The following is a 13,823-nucleotide window of genomic DNA, read 5'->3' on the forward strand; positions in this document are numbered from 1 at the left end:
AAAAAAAAAAAAGCCTTAGGGATATCTTAGAGTAATAAAGTGACTTTCTCATATAAATAGTTTGAAAAGGTACTTAAGACTTCACCCAAATTGTGATGTACAGAAAGGTCATTATATAGCAACCTATATATCAAGATAAAGCTCCAAGTAGGAGCCACAGCATTTATCTTATTTTTAAATTCTTTGGTACTCCCACTGTTTAGCGCAGTTTAAAACATCCTGTTCATTGAAGCCTTATTGGTTAAAGAATATGATGACAAGAAAAATAAGAAAGTTAAAAAATACATTAAATCTCACCATTTGTAAAAATTCAAGTTTTATAATAATTTGCTACCACAGGTTTAGATAAATTAGTCACCTTATTACAAAACTAAGTCTTGGTAAACAAGTTTAGATTTTATTTTCAAGAACCAAATTGCACTAGTTAAGAGTATAGGAATTTGAGAATCTAAAGCTAGATTCAGAATATTATAACAATGTACCCTTTAAGGTATCACTTATCTAGTCCAAAACTGCAATGATAAAATTCCTTGTTTTTCAAAATAAACATAGTAATACTGGATCCAAAAATAATTGTGGCTGGCTTCTCTCCAGTAGACTTGTGAATGAAGTCATCTTTGTAAACATGTTCAGCCTTCTTTAATGGCTAATATAGGAAGTGAATATCTTCTTTAGTGCCAATTTCAAGTGGTTTTTCAAAGAATGGCAGTGTCACTTCTGAATTGCCAAGGATAATCACAGCACTATTTTCCTGTATAAACTTTAGTTCAGTTGTATGAAATTCTAGCAATACTTGCTCAGTTTCAATTTGCTTGTCAAGTAACTCCTTTAGTGTTTTCCTGGTGGTTTTTCAGTGCTCTTCGGTGGTGTCATAATGCCCCCATTGCACACTGGTGACAGCTGTCCCCCTTTTCTAAAGGTGTTTACATAATTTACTTCATCCTATACATGTGAAGAAATTATATAGTGATTAACAGCTAAGGTAAAGCATTGATATAGTAAAACAGTCAAACCAGATTTCTAGTATCTTTTTGAGATTATTCTGACCAAATGCAGTGGTCCTTTTACATCTTTGCAACTGTGAATTCATTCTGAAGGTTCAATAGTTTGAACTGTACTGTGTGTATATGTGAATCTTAAACTCTTTTGATTAAAAAAAAATGTTCTTGGGTACTAGGGATTTAACTTAGGGGCAGTTTATCATTGAGGTATATCCAAGCCCTTTTTCATTTTTTATTTTGAGATAGGGTATGCTAAGTTGCTAAGGCTGGCCTTGAATTTCTGCTGCTGCTTCCAAGCTGCTGGGATTGCAGGCATGCACCACTGTGCCTGGCTAAAATAATTTTATTAACTTCTCTACACTCTGAAAACATGGGGCCCATTACTTTCTCTTTATAACCGCTGAAGTTGCATTCCATAGTATGCTGTCAGTTTCAAGGCTTACTAGATAGCAAAATCAAAACAAAAAACCCACAAGACATACCAGCATAGCCAAATAATTTGTATGTGTCTGGATATTATGTCTGTCTTCCATAGGTATCTTCTTAAAAGTCTTTAGCTTCACTGGACTAGTACTTTTTACTACACTGACAAAAGGCACCATCCAGTCTACACATTCTGAGATGATGTCCCATTCCAAACCTAGATTGAAAAAGTTGGAAAATTCAAGGCTGTACATCACAAAATTTCTTACATATACCTAAAGTACTTATTTAAAAAGTCATTTTAAAACAAAATCAGTAGGTCAAAACAGATTATCATGCTCAGACTATTTTTTTAATAATATAACTAATCTTAAAGGGACTTTAGATCAATTTTAACCAGTGTCTTCTACATATGAATTTGTAAATTTTTAAAAAATATTTTAAATAGTCTTTAGTTATACATGGACACAATATCTTTATTTTATTATTTTTTTTAATGTGGTGCCAAGGATTGAACCCAAGTGCCTTACATATGAGAGGCAAGTGCTCTGCCACTGAGCCACAACCCCAGCCCTGAATTTGAAACTCTTAAATTCCAAAGAACTCTAAAAGCCAAACTATAATTGTGTTGATTCATTTCAAATGGACTTAAATTTTATTTGGCCTTTGTGAGTTGTGGAGACTCAGTATTATAAAGTATTTCTAAGAGAGAAAGAAAGATAATCACTAAACTGCTAACTTTGGCAGAAGTTGTGAACAGGTAAGAAGAAAAAATCATGTCTTACCTGAGGCTTTCTTAACCACTTCAATGGAGGTAAAATGGCACAAGGCAGCAGCTGCCAATATTCTGTACTGGAACTCTAAGGAGTCAATGGCTAAAATACACAGATCTAAAAGCTAACAAATGAACAAAGTATAAGTAATTTAGGATAAGGATGAGTACTACATGTTACTACTAAAAACGGCTAACATTTTTTAGGGTATATTGGACCATATGCCAAGAATTGTTAAATTGCTTAAGGATTAAAAAATAATAATAAGTTACCATCCTGAAGGAAGTCAGGTTTTGGGGTAGTAGGTCAGGGAGTAACTACTAGAGTAGGAAAGGACTGTTGTGCTGCAGTATGATGGAGAAAGGGCATTTAATCCAGATTGGAAAAGGTAGTAAAGACTTCTGATGCCTGCAGTTTGGAAAAATAAAGGTGGAAAGAAATAGGAAGTACTTTTCCTTTATTTCTTATCCAAAAAAGGGGGTAGCTAGAGGTCCAAAGGTGGATAATTAAATCTACTTGAAGACTTTAAGTCACAAAAGTTACATTTCAAGAAAGAAATCTTCAACTGCAGCCAACTGGACTGAATAGAATGCAACACGTTTAAAAGTTACAAAAAGGCACAATCTAGGCAGTAAGAGAACTGAACAAGTAGTGCAATATTTGTTCAGAGGGCTACATTTCAGAGGTTTGAGGTGATAATACAAGTTCAGTAGAATAAAACTTTTAGAAATGAGTTAGAAGTGAAATATCACCACAGACTAAGCATTGGAAGTACTTGGGACCAGAAATGTCTTGAATTTCAGATTTTTTAAAAAAGCTTTTGGAATAATTGTATATATATATAAGAAGACTTGGGGATGAGATCCAAGTCTAAATATAGTTCATTTGTTTTATAATACCTTATACACATAGCCTGAATTTTTTTAAAATATATTTTTATTCGTAGATGGACACGATACCTTTATTTTATTAGTTCATTTGTAGGTGGTGCCAACGATCAAACAACTCCGGTCCCCATAACCTGAATTTTATGTTTTTGGGGTGCCTACAGTTTACAACCTGTTATGAGGTCACTGTAATTTTCCACTTGACCATGTCAACATTCAAAAAATTGCTAATTTGGAGCATTTCAGATTTTTGGATTAGGGATCTCAATCTCTGTTATGTTCCTCTAGATATATCTATCAGAAGGGCTTAGCTACCTATGAAAATCTGAGGTACTGGGAATTGACTGAAAAGTAAACCTTTCTTAGAAACTGATACGGAATAAGCCAATTCCGCCTATATTGGTTGTCCAATTTTAGTATTCATAATGTGCTTGTTAGATTTGACACAAAATTTAACCCAGGTAACTTAATACTCATCCCAAATCCACTTTGATTTCTATTCCATAGGTAAGATTTTCACATCCTACATAGAATTAAAAAATGATTTTCTTAACTTCTGATACTTCAGCCTTAAGATATTATTTTAAGCAATAGGCAAGAAAGAATGGGATATTCCTCCTCTAGTACCTTTGTTAGACTATTTGTTATATGCTGACCTAGGAAAATTTAGTTTGAATGCAAGTTTTAGAAAAAGATCCTATGAATAAGTCTGATGAAATGTAACTTAAATAGATAACATGTGCATTCACGTATACAGCAAACAAGAGAATCATACAGAATAATTCCAAAATATTATAAAGTTAATGACAACTAGCTGAAAAGTGCTTTTCATCATTTGATATCAAAAAGAGTATTTAACTTTATTTTGGACTCCTAAAGAATGAAAGTACTTGTGAAAGTTTAAGAACTTTGTTGTCCAGAATTATTAAACAACAAATATTGGGACATAATTTTACATGTCCAAAATTTTGTTGTAGTCAAGAGTATTTCAATATGCCAGTATTTTGTTGTGTAGTCTATTTACTTTAAACCTGTAATAAAAGTAACATTAAATATATTCAATAACAGTGTAAATACCTGAGCTATTTGAATGAATGTTTCCTGAGAATACTGAGGTAGAAGAACTTTAGGAGCATCCTTAAGAGCATCAACTTGGAGAAAGAGATTTAACCAGGAGATGACTGTTACAGGACAAAGTTCCCATTTTAAAGCCTGTTAATGAAATTTTAAAATGCCCATTAATGAATGTACATACCTATGCCACATTACATAGAATGCAGAGGTTAAATAAATTTCCCTCCCAGCCACAATTGTTTTGTTTTGATGGATTAGAACAAGGCATCTTGTTCTAATCCATCAAAACAAAACAGTTTAGAACAAGATGCCTTGTTCTAATCTAATATTACATCTAAAACCTTAGTTTTGACTACTTATAGTATTCTGAAATAGTTACAAGGTCACACCCAGAAATAAGGACATAATTATTATTACCTTTAATATAACGAGTTCCATCCTTAAGATATCCTCTTCACTGCAAGCACCATCAGTGACATAAGCAAACTCTTGGAGTTTTGGAGCATAGATTTCCTTTAAATTAGAATTTTTTATTAGGCCCAATTGAGATTGATATTAAAAGAATTCTATACAAGCCACATACAGGCTTCAGTTTTAAGAAATTCACAAAGTGATTATAAATCTTAGTAAAATTATTCTATAACTCGACCTACCTTAGTTATTTTTCATATCTAGGTATCTAAATTGGTAACTGTTATCAAGATTTATTTTCTTAGAATTGACTTTGAATTTTAGTTGATAAACAACTAGAGTATCTTAACCAGTAGTTTCAGTTAAAAAACAAAATCTTGCTGCACACAATGGTGTATGCCTGTAATCTGAGCTACTTAGGAGGCTGAGGCAGGAAGATGACAAGTTAGAGTCCAGCCTCAGCAACTTAAGTAAGATCCTGTTTTAAAACAAAAAGAGCTGGGGATGTAGCTCAGTGGTAGAGTACCCCTGGGTTAAATCACCAGTACCACATATACACAAAGCTAAACTTGTTTTAAGATTGCCTGGTATGTTGGTCTTGTCACACACTTGTGATTTTGTTAGAGCATGCCCAAGCCCTGGGTTAAATCCCTAGCACCACACACACAAAAAAATTTATTGAAGTTTGGCTGACAGGTCTTAGCTCAGAGAAGGTCTAGAATGATCAAAGGATTAGAAGAGATATCTATTGAGACTTACAGGTTTGAAGCCAGCCTTGGCAATTTAGTGAAACCATGTCTCAAAAATAAAAAATGAAAATGGGCTGGAGATGTAATTAGGTGGGAGAGCACTCCTTAGGTTCGGTCCATAGTTTTGAAAAAAAGTTGAGGTCTGCCATATAGGACAGGTTAAATATCGGGTTTCAGTCTAGAAAGACACCTCAAATAGTGTGATTTCACATAAGAACAAGTTGAGTGATGAGTTGACTACAAACTGACGTGCCAAATTTGGCAGAACTTGGGAATAGCCCTTATGCTCAAAAGACACAGAAGGAAAATATAGTTCAGGAAATACGATCATTTCTTTCATTTGATTGGCTCTTTAGTTTTCAAAGACCATTCTGTTGCAACCAAATGCCATAATTATGTGTATAAAGACAGTATTGATATCTCATTTGGCAGAATAAGCCACAGAACATTTCACCTAGATACTAATCTCAAAGAGTCTAAATGAGAGACTTATATAGGCTCAGACACCACAGAAGAACTATGATATATTTTTTTTCCAATTCTATCATAATGTTCAGAAAATGTATTAAAAAACAAAACCATTCACTCTAAAGAGTAAATATAAAAAATTATGGTATTCTCTGGGATTCATGTGTTAACTGGAAAACAAGTTTGGGATCAATATATTGTGGATGAACTTTGAGAACTCACCTCAAGTTTGGAAGCAATGAATAATGAGGTAATTCCAATAAGTTGAAGCATATTTTTGTTTATATCCTTTTGTGTCAACATAAATCTATCAAAAAAATCTTGTGCAAGATAAAATGTTTCCCTATGAAGTGTGTATACTTCACATACCTAGAGAAAGAGTCCAAACATTTCATTGTTACTCTCATATTTTCTCCAATTTAAAAAGTCATCTTAGCATACCAGACTGTAGAATGTTTTTAAGCCACACTTTGCTTTTTAGTACCAAAGATAGGAGAGAAAAAAATTTAACATGTACTAATAGGATAAACAAGCCTACTATGGTTCTTGTTTACTCTTCAGTACTTTCACAGTTTTTATCTTTTTTTAGTACCATAGATTGAACCCAGGGGTCCTTCACCACTGAGCCACGTCCTCAACCCTTTTTTATTTTCTAACTTTTGAGACAGAGTCTTGCTAAGTTGCTGAAGCTGTCTTTGAACTTGGGATCCTCCTGCCTCAGTCTCCTGAACTGCTGGGATTGCAAGCATGTGCCACCATATCCAGCTTTTTTTTTTCCTTTACATTTTTGAATCAGTTATTTTTCATATTTTATTGCACTGGCTAATGGCTAAGAGTCTAGAACACTGAGTAACACTGATGCTAAGCAAAAATCTTTTGTTGCTGACTTCAATGGAAATTGCCAAATGTTTCACTGTTGTTACTACTAATAACAACTAGAAACATTACCATACTTAAAGGGAAATAACTCCACAAAGTAGGTGTTGTGATCTCCATTTTAGAGATGAGAAAATGAACAGAAATATGAATTCCTAATAAACAATGACTGTTAAGGAAATCTCTTATTCTTAGCTCACTTCATCCCCCCTGCCCCTTCTGGGGAATGAACCTAGGGGTACTCTATCCTGGGCTACATTCCCTAGCACTTTTTATTTCGAGGCAGGTTTTCACTAAATTGCCCAGATAGCCTCTCCTTTCTCAGCCTCCAGTTGCTAGGATTAAAGGCATACACCACTGCACCCCTTGCTCACTACCTATTTTAAAGTCAGGAATGGATGTTGAATTTTGAAAAAAATTTCTTGCATCTGAGATCTTAGGCTTTTTCTTATTTATACTATTAAGGTAACAAATTAATAGATTTTTTTTAAATGTTAATCATCTTTACATTCCTAGAATGAAAGAATGTTATTAAGACAGACTTTTAAACACTGTTGGATTTGGTTTTATGTTTGTAGGGTTTTGTATATATGTAATTGTATTTAAGGAAAAATAGGAAACACTGGATAGAATAGTCCAACCACTGATAAAAATCAGTATAAGGTAAAAAGTAAAAACATTAACTAGATGCTCAAAAAAAGTCAAACCCTGGCTGGGAGTGTAGCTCAGAGCATATGCTCCAAGTGTTCATTGTCTAGCACCAAAAATGAAAAAAAAATTAAACCCCAACAACCTAACTACCTTGCTAGGCATGATGGTGCAAACCTATAATCTCAGCAACTCAGGAGGCTGAGGCAAGAGAATGGCAAGTTGGAGGCTAGCCTCAGCAGCAACATAGTGAGACCCTGTCTCAAAAATAAAAAGGGCCGGGCACAGTGGCGTAGGCCTGTAATCCCAGTGGCTTGGGAGGCTCAGGCAGGAGGATTGCAAGTTTAAAGCCAGCTTCAGCAATTTAGTGAGACCCTGTCTCTAAATAAAATACAAAAGGCTGGAGATGTGGCTCAGTAGTTAAGCGCCCCTAGGTTCAATCCCTGGTTACTCCCCCGCTCCCCCAAAAAGGTCTGGGGCATAGCTCAGTGCTACAGCACCCCGTGTTCAATCCTAGTTTACAAAAACAAACAAAACACCAAACTATCTTATATATATTCACACTATTAAAATACATTCTCTCCTTGAGTCAGAATAAGGAAGATAACCTGACGTAAAAGAACATTTTGTAGTTTTAAAACTTTGTTGATAGCTTCTCAAATCTACTTTGCCTTGTGCTACTCCAAACATCCTAGTCTCTCTCCTTTAGATGCATCATTTCTAAGATTACAGGGCAAATATCTAAGGATTGGAGGAAATCAGTATCATCAGTGTCACGAACACAAGTACTCATTTATAATAAGTTTAGATTACCCAGAGAAAGGGAATGGGCCTAAACAAGAGAGAAAATGTTGTCACAGATTTATAGGGATTTCAGGATTACTATATTCCTTTAGACTGATGGTACACACTGGGTGTGGTGCTAGAATCCCAGTTACTCAGGAAACTTGAGGAACACAAGTTTGAGGTCAGCCTAGGCAACTTAGAGCCTTGTCTCAAAAAAAAAAAAAAAAAGTCTGGGGATGTAGCTCAGTGGTAGAGTGTCACTGGGTTCAATCCCCAGTATTGTCAAAGGAAAAAAAGTTGCTCATACAATGTATCTCTGGAAGGAATACAAACGCATTATAAAAGGGAGCTACACACAACCAGAGTGCATAGGCTTCAGGGTATCCAAAGCCTCATTATGGTTTAGGGCATAGAAGTCAAGATTCCTAATCATAATTTGCTTTTGGTAATGCAGAAAAGGACATGAAGCCTAGTCTTGGTTCATTGCTTAGCAGTATCCAAAACCTAGTCATCTATGCATTCCATTCATTAATTTCATTCATCTTGAAAATAAAAGCCCTGAGCACCTAGAACAGTGCCCAATACACAACAATATACACCCATGGGTTGTATGTAGTGGCTGTGTCCTTCCAACTTTATCCTTTGTTTTGGTGCTGAGGACTGAACCCAGGGCCTTGAACCTGCTAAGTACATATTCTACCATGAAGCTACACCCCCAGTCTCTGAATTCACTGATACGAAGTAGTTTTATTTCACTTTGGTTACTATCAACTGTAGGAAGTACCCCCCAAAAGATGGCTTACTGGCAATGGATAATATATCCTGAGGGCACATTTACCTTTAAACATTTTTCCATTATACACAGATAAAAGCAATTTATTTTGCTGGAACATACCTCTAAAAGCCAGTCTAGAAGTATTGACCTCATCTGTGGTTCCAAGTCAGAATGTAGAACTTCAAAATGCTTGTCATGAACATATCTGCTCTCTTTTTTTAGCATGTTTAGCCAGACCTCCTTTGAACATCCCCAGCTATGGGAAGGGGGAAAACAGAATTTAAATTATGTGATCTAAGCAATATACAAACTCTGTTTACATAGCATACATCTAACTTTCGGTTAGAATCTGAAAGAAGCTCTTAAATTAGAAAAAGATTTCTACCTTAATTTTTAGAAACTATTTCTTTTGAATGAGAAATAAAAGCCTAAAATAATCAGTAACATAGATTATGATCATGTAAGTTGATAATTTTCAAAGAATCCTTCTTCATTCCACTTATAAAAGGGTACTGTTTCAGATAACCATGTTTTCTGAAGAGCAATTCTAAAAAGCTAAATATTGAAAGCATATGAACACAGTAAAGGCAAGTCTTAATAGCTGCAAACATTTCATTAACAGTAGAGTCACCTACTGTTGGGGAAAGGTAGGACAGAGTTTAGGGGAGGAGAATTGATGTGTTTAAATATCTGATTTCATGAATTTGCTTATCAAAGTCAAACACAAGTTACTACTCTATATGTCTTATGTAGGCTGTAACTCTTAGTCATACTCATGGACTAGAAAAAATTAAAAGGCCTTACTAATCTCGGTAAGCATACTTCAATTGAAAATGCTGTCCATGTTAAAATACTTTCATCTTAATTTAGATAAATTCCATTAAAATTCAGTTCTGCCAAGTCTGATAGTATTCAGGAAGCAAATGAAAATAATTTTATAGAATGAGTGTTTTAAATACCCATGTCATTTGCAAATAGCAGTACTCAGATTAAAATGTGAATTATTAATCAAGAAAGCAATTTTTGAACAAGTTTGTTTTATAATAAAGGCAAAAGATAATATATGACACTATTCTGTACAGTTTAATCTTTGCTATAAATTTTCTTACCTTAAATCTGGCAAAGGTGAAGGATTAATAAAAAGATTTTTAAATCTGTAATTTGTAAATCTGGAAAAGTCACTTGTTTCTATTTCTTTGTGGGGTGTTTCAATGATAATGCAAGGACTGATTCCCCCGGATAATACAGGTGGCCAACAATTCTGTCATTAAAAGAAAAAGAAGATATATTTGTGTAACAGGAAACCTTAGCTTTTGTCCTGGATCTTTCATAAATGAAAGTTAATATTTCTAAACCATCTGTAGTTTCAGCTGACATAGCTGACAATTAGCTAATCTGACATTCATATTTTATAAAAAGCTATAGAACTCATTTTGATATTCATAACAAAGTTTTAGATAAAATATAGTTCTGGTAATACAAGACATAAGGTATTGAAAGAGTAATAACAAAATGCTTCTGTAATATAAGACACCAGTCACTTTGAAGGTAAGAAGCAAGAATACCTTTTTAAATTAAAACAACAAAACAGCTCTTTTGAAGTTAAGCCTTTCCCATAATTTAGAATACTTAAAGGCAGAAACCTTAAAAATGGAACCAAGTGAAATGGATCACTTAGGGGACCCTTTCTCCAATAATGCTGGTTTCAAAGGGAATCACTGTCTCTAAGGCTGTCCATACAACACATAGGAAGAAGAGGTAGCAAAGGGCTTGGTGCCAGGCTGTCAGTGATCTAACATTCTATTTATGCCAAAGCAGCAGCTATTAGGACCCTTTGCTACAGTATGAGAGGGAACAAAGAACAGTATATCAGGCAGATTAGGCGGGCCCTGGTGCACCAGTCAGCTCCAAGAGGAGGGATTTACAAAAAGAAACCAGCTGCTTTAAGGCAAATTTACTGTGCAGCTGTGGTTGAATTCGGGAACATATAAATGTCCTTCCTTACTGGCCTCAGGGGGCATTAAAGGTAAAAATGTTAGAGTCGTCTTTCTATTGCAAAGCAATAATACCATTCTACTCATTTGTCCTCTCCTGCATTCGTTTCTCCCAAACCCACCCAATCCAGTTCTGCATTACCCTAATCTCATATTGATGTTTCTTGGTGACCTCCTCTCTTCTTTTTTTTACATCCTGAAAAATAGAAAAGACCATTGATTGGTAAGCAAAGGTCATAGCAAGGAATTTCCTCCCTCCCTCTTTCTTTCCTCTTAACTCACCTGTGCTGTTTTTCTCTTCTTGGCCTGGATTATCTGGATTTCTTGGGGTGAGTCTGGCTGGCTGGGCTGAGCATGCTGCTTAGCTTGTAAACGGCTACTGTAGTGAATTTTTAAAAAGGAAATCTAATTAGTAAGTCATGTGTTTCAAAAGTAGCAGCTAATTTTGAAACATGTCTCTAATACAAATATTACCTGCGTCTTGACATTCTTTTTCAGGTGTATGAAACCTCCTGAAGGAGTGGGGGTAGAAAAACCAGAGTTAAGTACACAGTCATCCATATTTTCCAAGTGCCCATTAGAACTGATGCAGAGGTTAAAGTTAAGTCCTTCAGAAGGCGGCCTGGGTCATTTTACCATGCTGTCTTCTGCACTATATTAGTTATCTCATAGTAATTAATTTTGCACACATTTCCTGAACTGAATGTACAGCCAGAACGCGAACGTCTTCAAAAAATTTACAAAGCACCTCCAACACCCTAAAAGCACAGGGTGGCAGATCTCCCCCAAACGAGTTTTTCTGGGTCCTCCACCCTCTCCCCGTATATCCAGAGTGGAACTGGGGCAGCGCTCCCACATCCCCCTCCCGTCCTGGACGGGTTGTGGAGGCAAAACGCAGTGGAGAAGCCGGTTCCGCGCCAATTTGGAGAGCGGCAGTGGCGGGGAGGCAGGGGGCGGAGGGAACTGAGACTGGTGTCACGTCCTCCAGTCTCCTTTCCCTCCTTCCCAAACCCATCAGGCTCTGCCCGCCACTTGGAGGGGCACCAAGATTTTAGCTCTAGCTGGTAGATGGAGGGAAGGAAAAGGAGTTTAAAGAAAGGAGGAAATGGGTCAGGTCAGTAACTTTCTCCCCGTGAAGGGAACCCAGATCCCCATCCTCTCTCCCACGAAGAGCTCCCCAAATGGGGGTTGGATAGAGGAACCCGTGGAATGAGGGGTTTTGCTGTGGTCTCTGTTAGGGGCTGCCCTCCACTCCACCACCGCTTCCCCATCCCCTGCCAAGGGTCCTGCCAAGATCGGAACTCGGGGGCCCATTCTCCCCATTCACCTCGTTTTCTGCCTTCCCACCTCCCCTCCCTCAAGGCTCCCGCCCGTAGGGTGTCCCAGGCTTTCTTTCCTCCAGCATCCCCCCTAAACCCAGCAACTCCTCACCGCCAGCCCCGCGACCGCTCGGCTCAGCTGGCGCCGGCGCCAACCCAATATATAGGCCGAGCCGGGCCCGCCCCGCACGCATGCGCCTCAGACTGACACCTCCGACTGCGCGCTCTCCTCCCCCGTCCGCGCGCGCGCCCCTCCCGCCTGCGCACCGCGCCCTGCCATCAATGCGCGCGGACGCACCGCGAGTGACTGCAGGGTCTGCTCGCTCAGGCCCGCGTCCCAAGTTCCTAGCGCTCCACTTCACCTGCCCGCGCGGCCGGAAAGCAGCAAGAAGTCTCGCAGAGGCTCCTCCTCCAGGTTGGCTTCTAACCGCTTGGCTTCCGCATCTCCCGCCAGTTTGCTTCTTTCCCCTCCCACTGTAACTCCCGAATCTTGGAGACTTCGAGTGGTTCAGTCCCGGCGTTCACCCAGGGATAGGTGACTTGGGTGAGCACAGAATGGCCATGAGGTGGCCAACCTCTGTTGCGCCCTGGTTGTCCCGGCAGGGCCTTAGAAAGCCAAGTCTTTCGTGGGAGACGCGGGGACCAGGAGGGCCCGCCCCTCCGGGAGGAGCAAAGCTTCGGCTGACAAACTGGCCAATGGGAGGCGAGAACTACTGCACAACGTGGAGCGGCTGCAGAATGTAAACACAGACCCCGCGCTGCGGGCCACGTGCGCTCTAGCTCGCGGCAGCTCCGGGCTGGCGCTGCCATCCCATGCGGCCACATTCAGGGGAGACTTCCCCAGCTTGCCGGCTAAGGTACGTATCAACCCTAACTTCCCGGATCCTGCTACGCCGACCCGGCTACCCTCTCCGAGGGTTGGATTCTCTCCCAGCAGCCGCCCAGCTCCTACCCTGCAGCTCGAATCCCGCAGTCCCCGCGCGGGAAACGCTGGCGCCACGCTGATTCTTTCTTTTCTCTTCCTAGCCTTCAATTCCAGGGCCCCTAGGGCAGAACCCCTCTCTGGAGAGATTAAGAAGCGTTCCTCATCCCCACGAGTGTTGTGGCCCTCCAAGAACCCAGCTGGGGGGTGAACAGCTAAAACCACGTGCAGGCCCCTGGCCCGCCCGCCGCGTCCCGCCCCGTCCCGTCCCGCCCCGCCCTGGCTGCCAGCGCGCCCTGCGGAGCCCGCGCGAGCCGCCTGGGCGGGAGGGAGCCGCCCTGCGCCCTAATGGGAAGCGGCGAATCCCGCTCATTTCCTTTCCTTTATTCCTATATTTAAGTTTATGGGTCTCCTAGCTACTTCTCTTAGCGCTCCCATCCCTGCGCCCCCTTGCACTTCTCCGATTCGGACACGCAAGTTTTGCGGCGGGAGACAGTTCCCGGAACAAAGACCTCTAGGTCAGAGGAGCTGTTTGAAGGCTTCCTGGAACCGTGGCAGCTCAAGTTGCAAGTCAGCTGGGCGCTTTTCTGACCTGGCCTGGATGAGTCCTGGGAGAGAGCAGAGAGAAGACCCCACACACGATCCCCTCAAAGGCCTCTCCAAAGACTGACCCAGAGGCGGCCCTCCAGAGGGACCCTGGCTCCCAGTCCAGGCTTT

The 13,823-nt window shown here is 39.4% G+C and overlaps 1 protein-coding gene across 1 annotated transcript; it reads right to left on the reverse strand.

The window, feature by feature from the left end:
* Positions 1 to 490: 490 nt before the first annotated feature.
* Positions 491 to 12,521, reverse strand: Ccne2 (cyclin E2). Its single transcript, XM_076835920.1, has 12 exons — positions 12,483 to 12,521; positions 11,340 to 11,377; positions 11,148 to 11,244; positions 11,008 to 11,061; positions 9,981 to 10,132; positions 8,992 to 9,127; positions 6,009 to 6,155; positions 4,576 to 4,671; positions 4,162 to 4,296; positions 2,210 to 2,321; positions 1,484 to 1,641; positions 491 to 942 (listed from the first exon to the last, which is right to left on the reverse strand). Exons 2-12 carry the CDS (start codon positions 11,351 to 11,353, stop codon positions 829 to 831), a joined length of 1,215 nt encoding a protein of 404 aa, XP_076692035.1. The 5' UTR covers positions 11,354 to 11,377; positions 12,483 to 12,521; the 3' UTR covers positions 491 to 828.
* Positions 12,522 to 13,823: the final 1,302 nt, after the last annotated feature.

Source organism: Callospermophilus lateralis, chromosome 16 (assembly GCF_048772815.1).
Source record: "Callospermophilus lateralis isolate mCalLat2 chromosome 16, mCalLat2.hap1, whole genome shotgun sequence".
In the NCBI taxonomy this organism is placed as follows: domain Eukaryota; kingdom Metazoa; phylum Chordata; class Mammalia; order Rodentia; family Sciuridae; genus Callospermophilus; species Callospermophilus lateralis.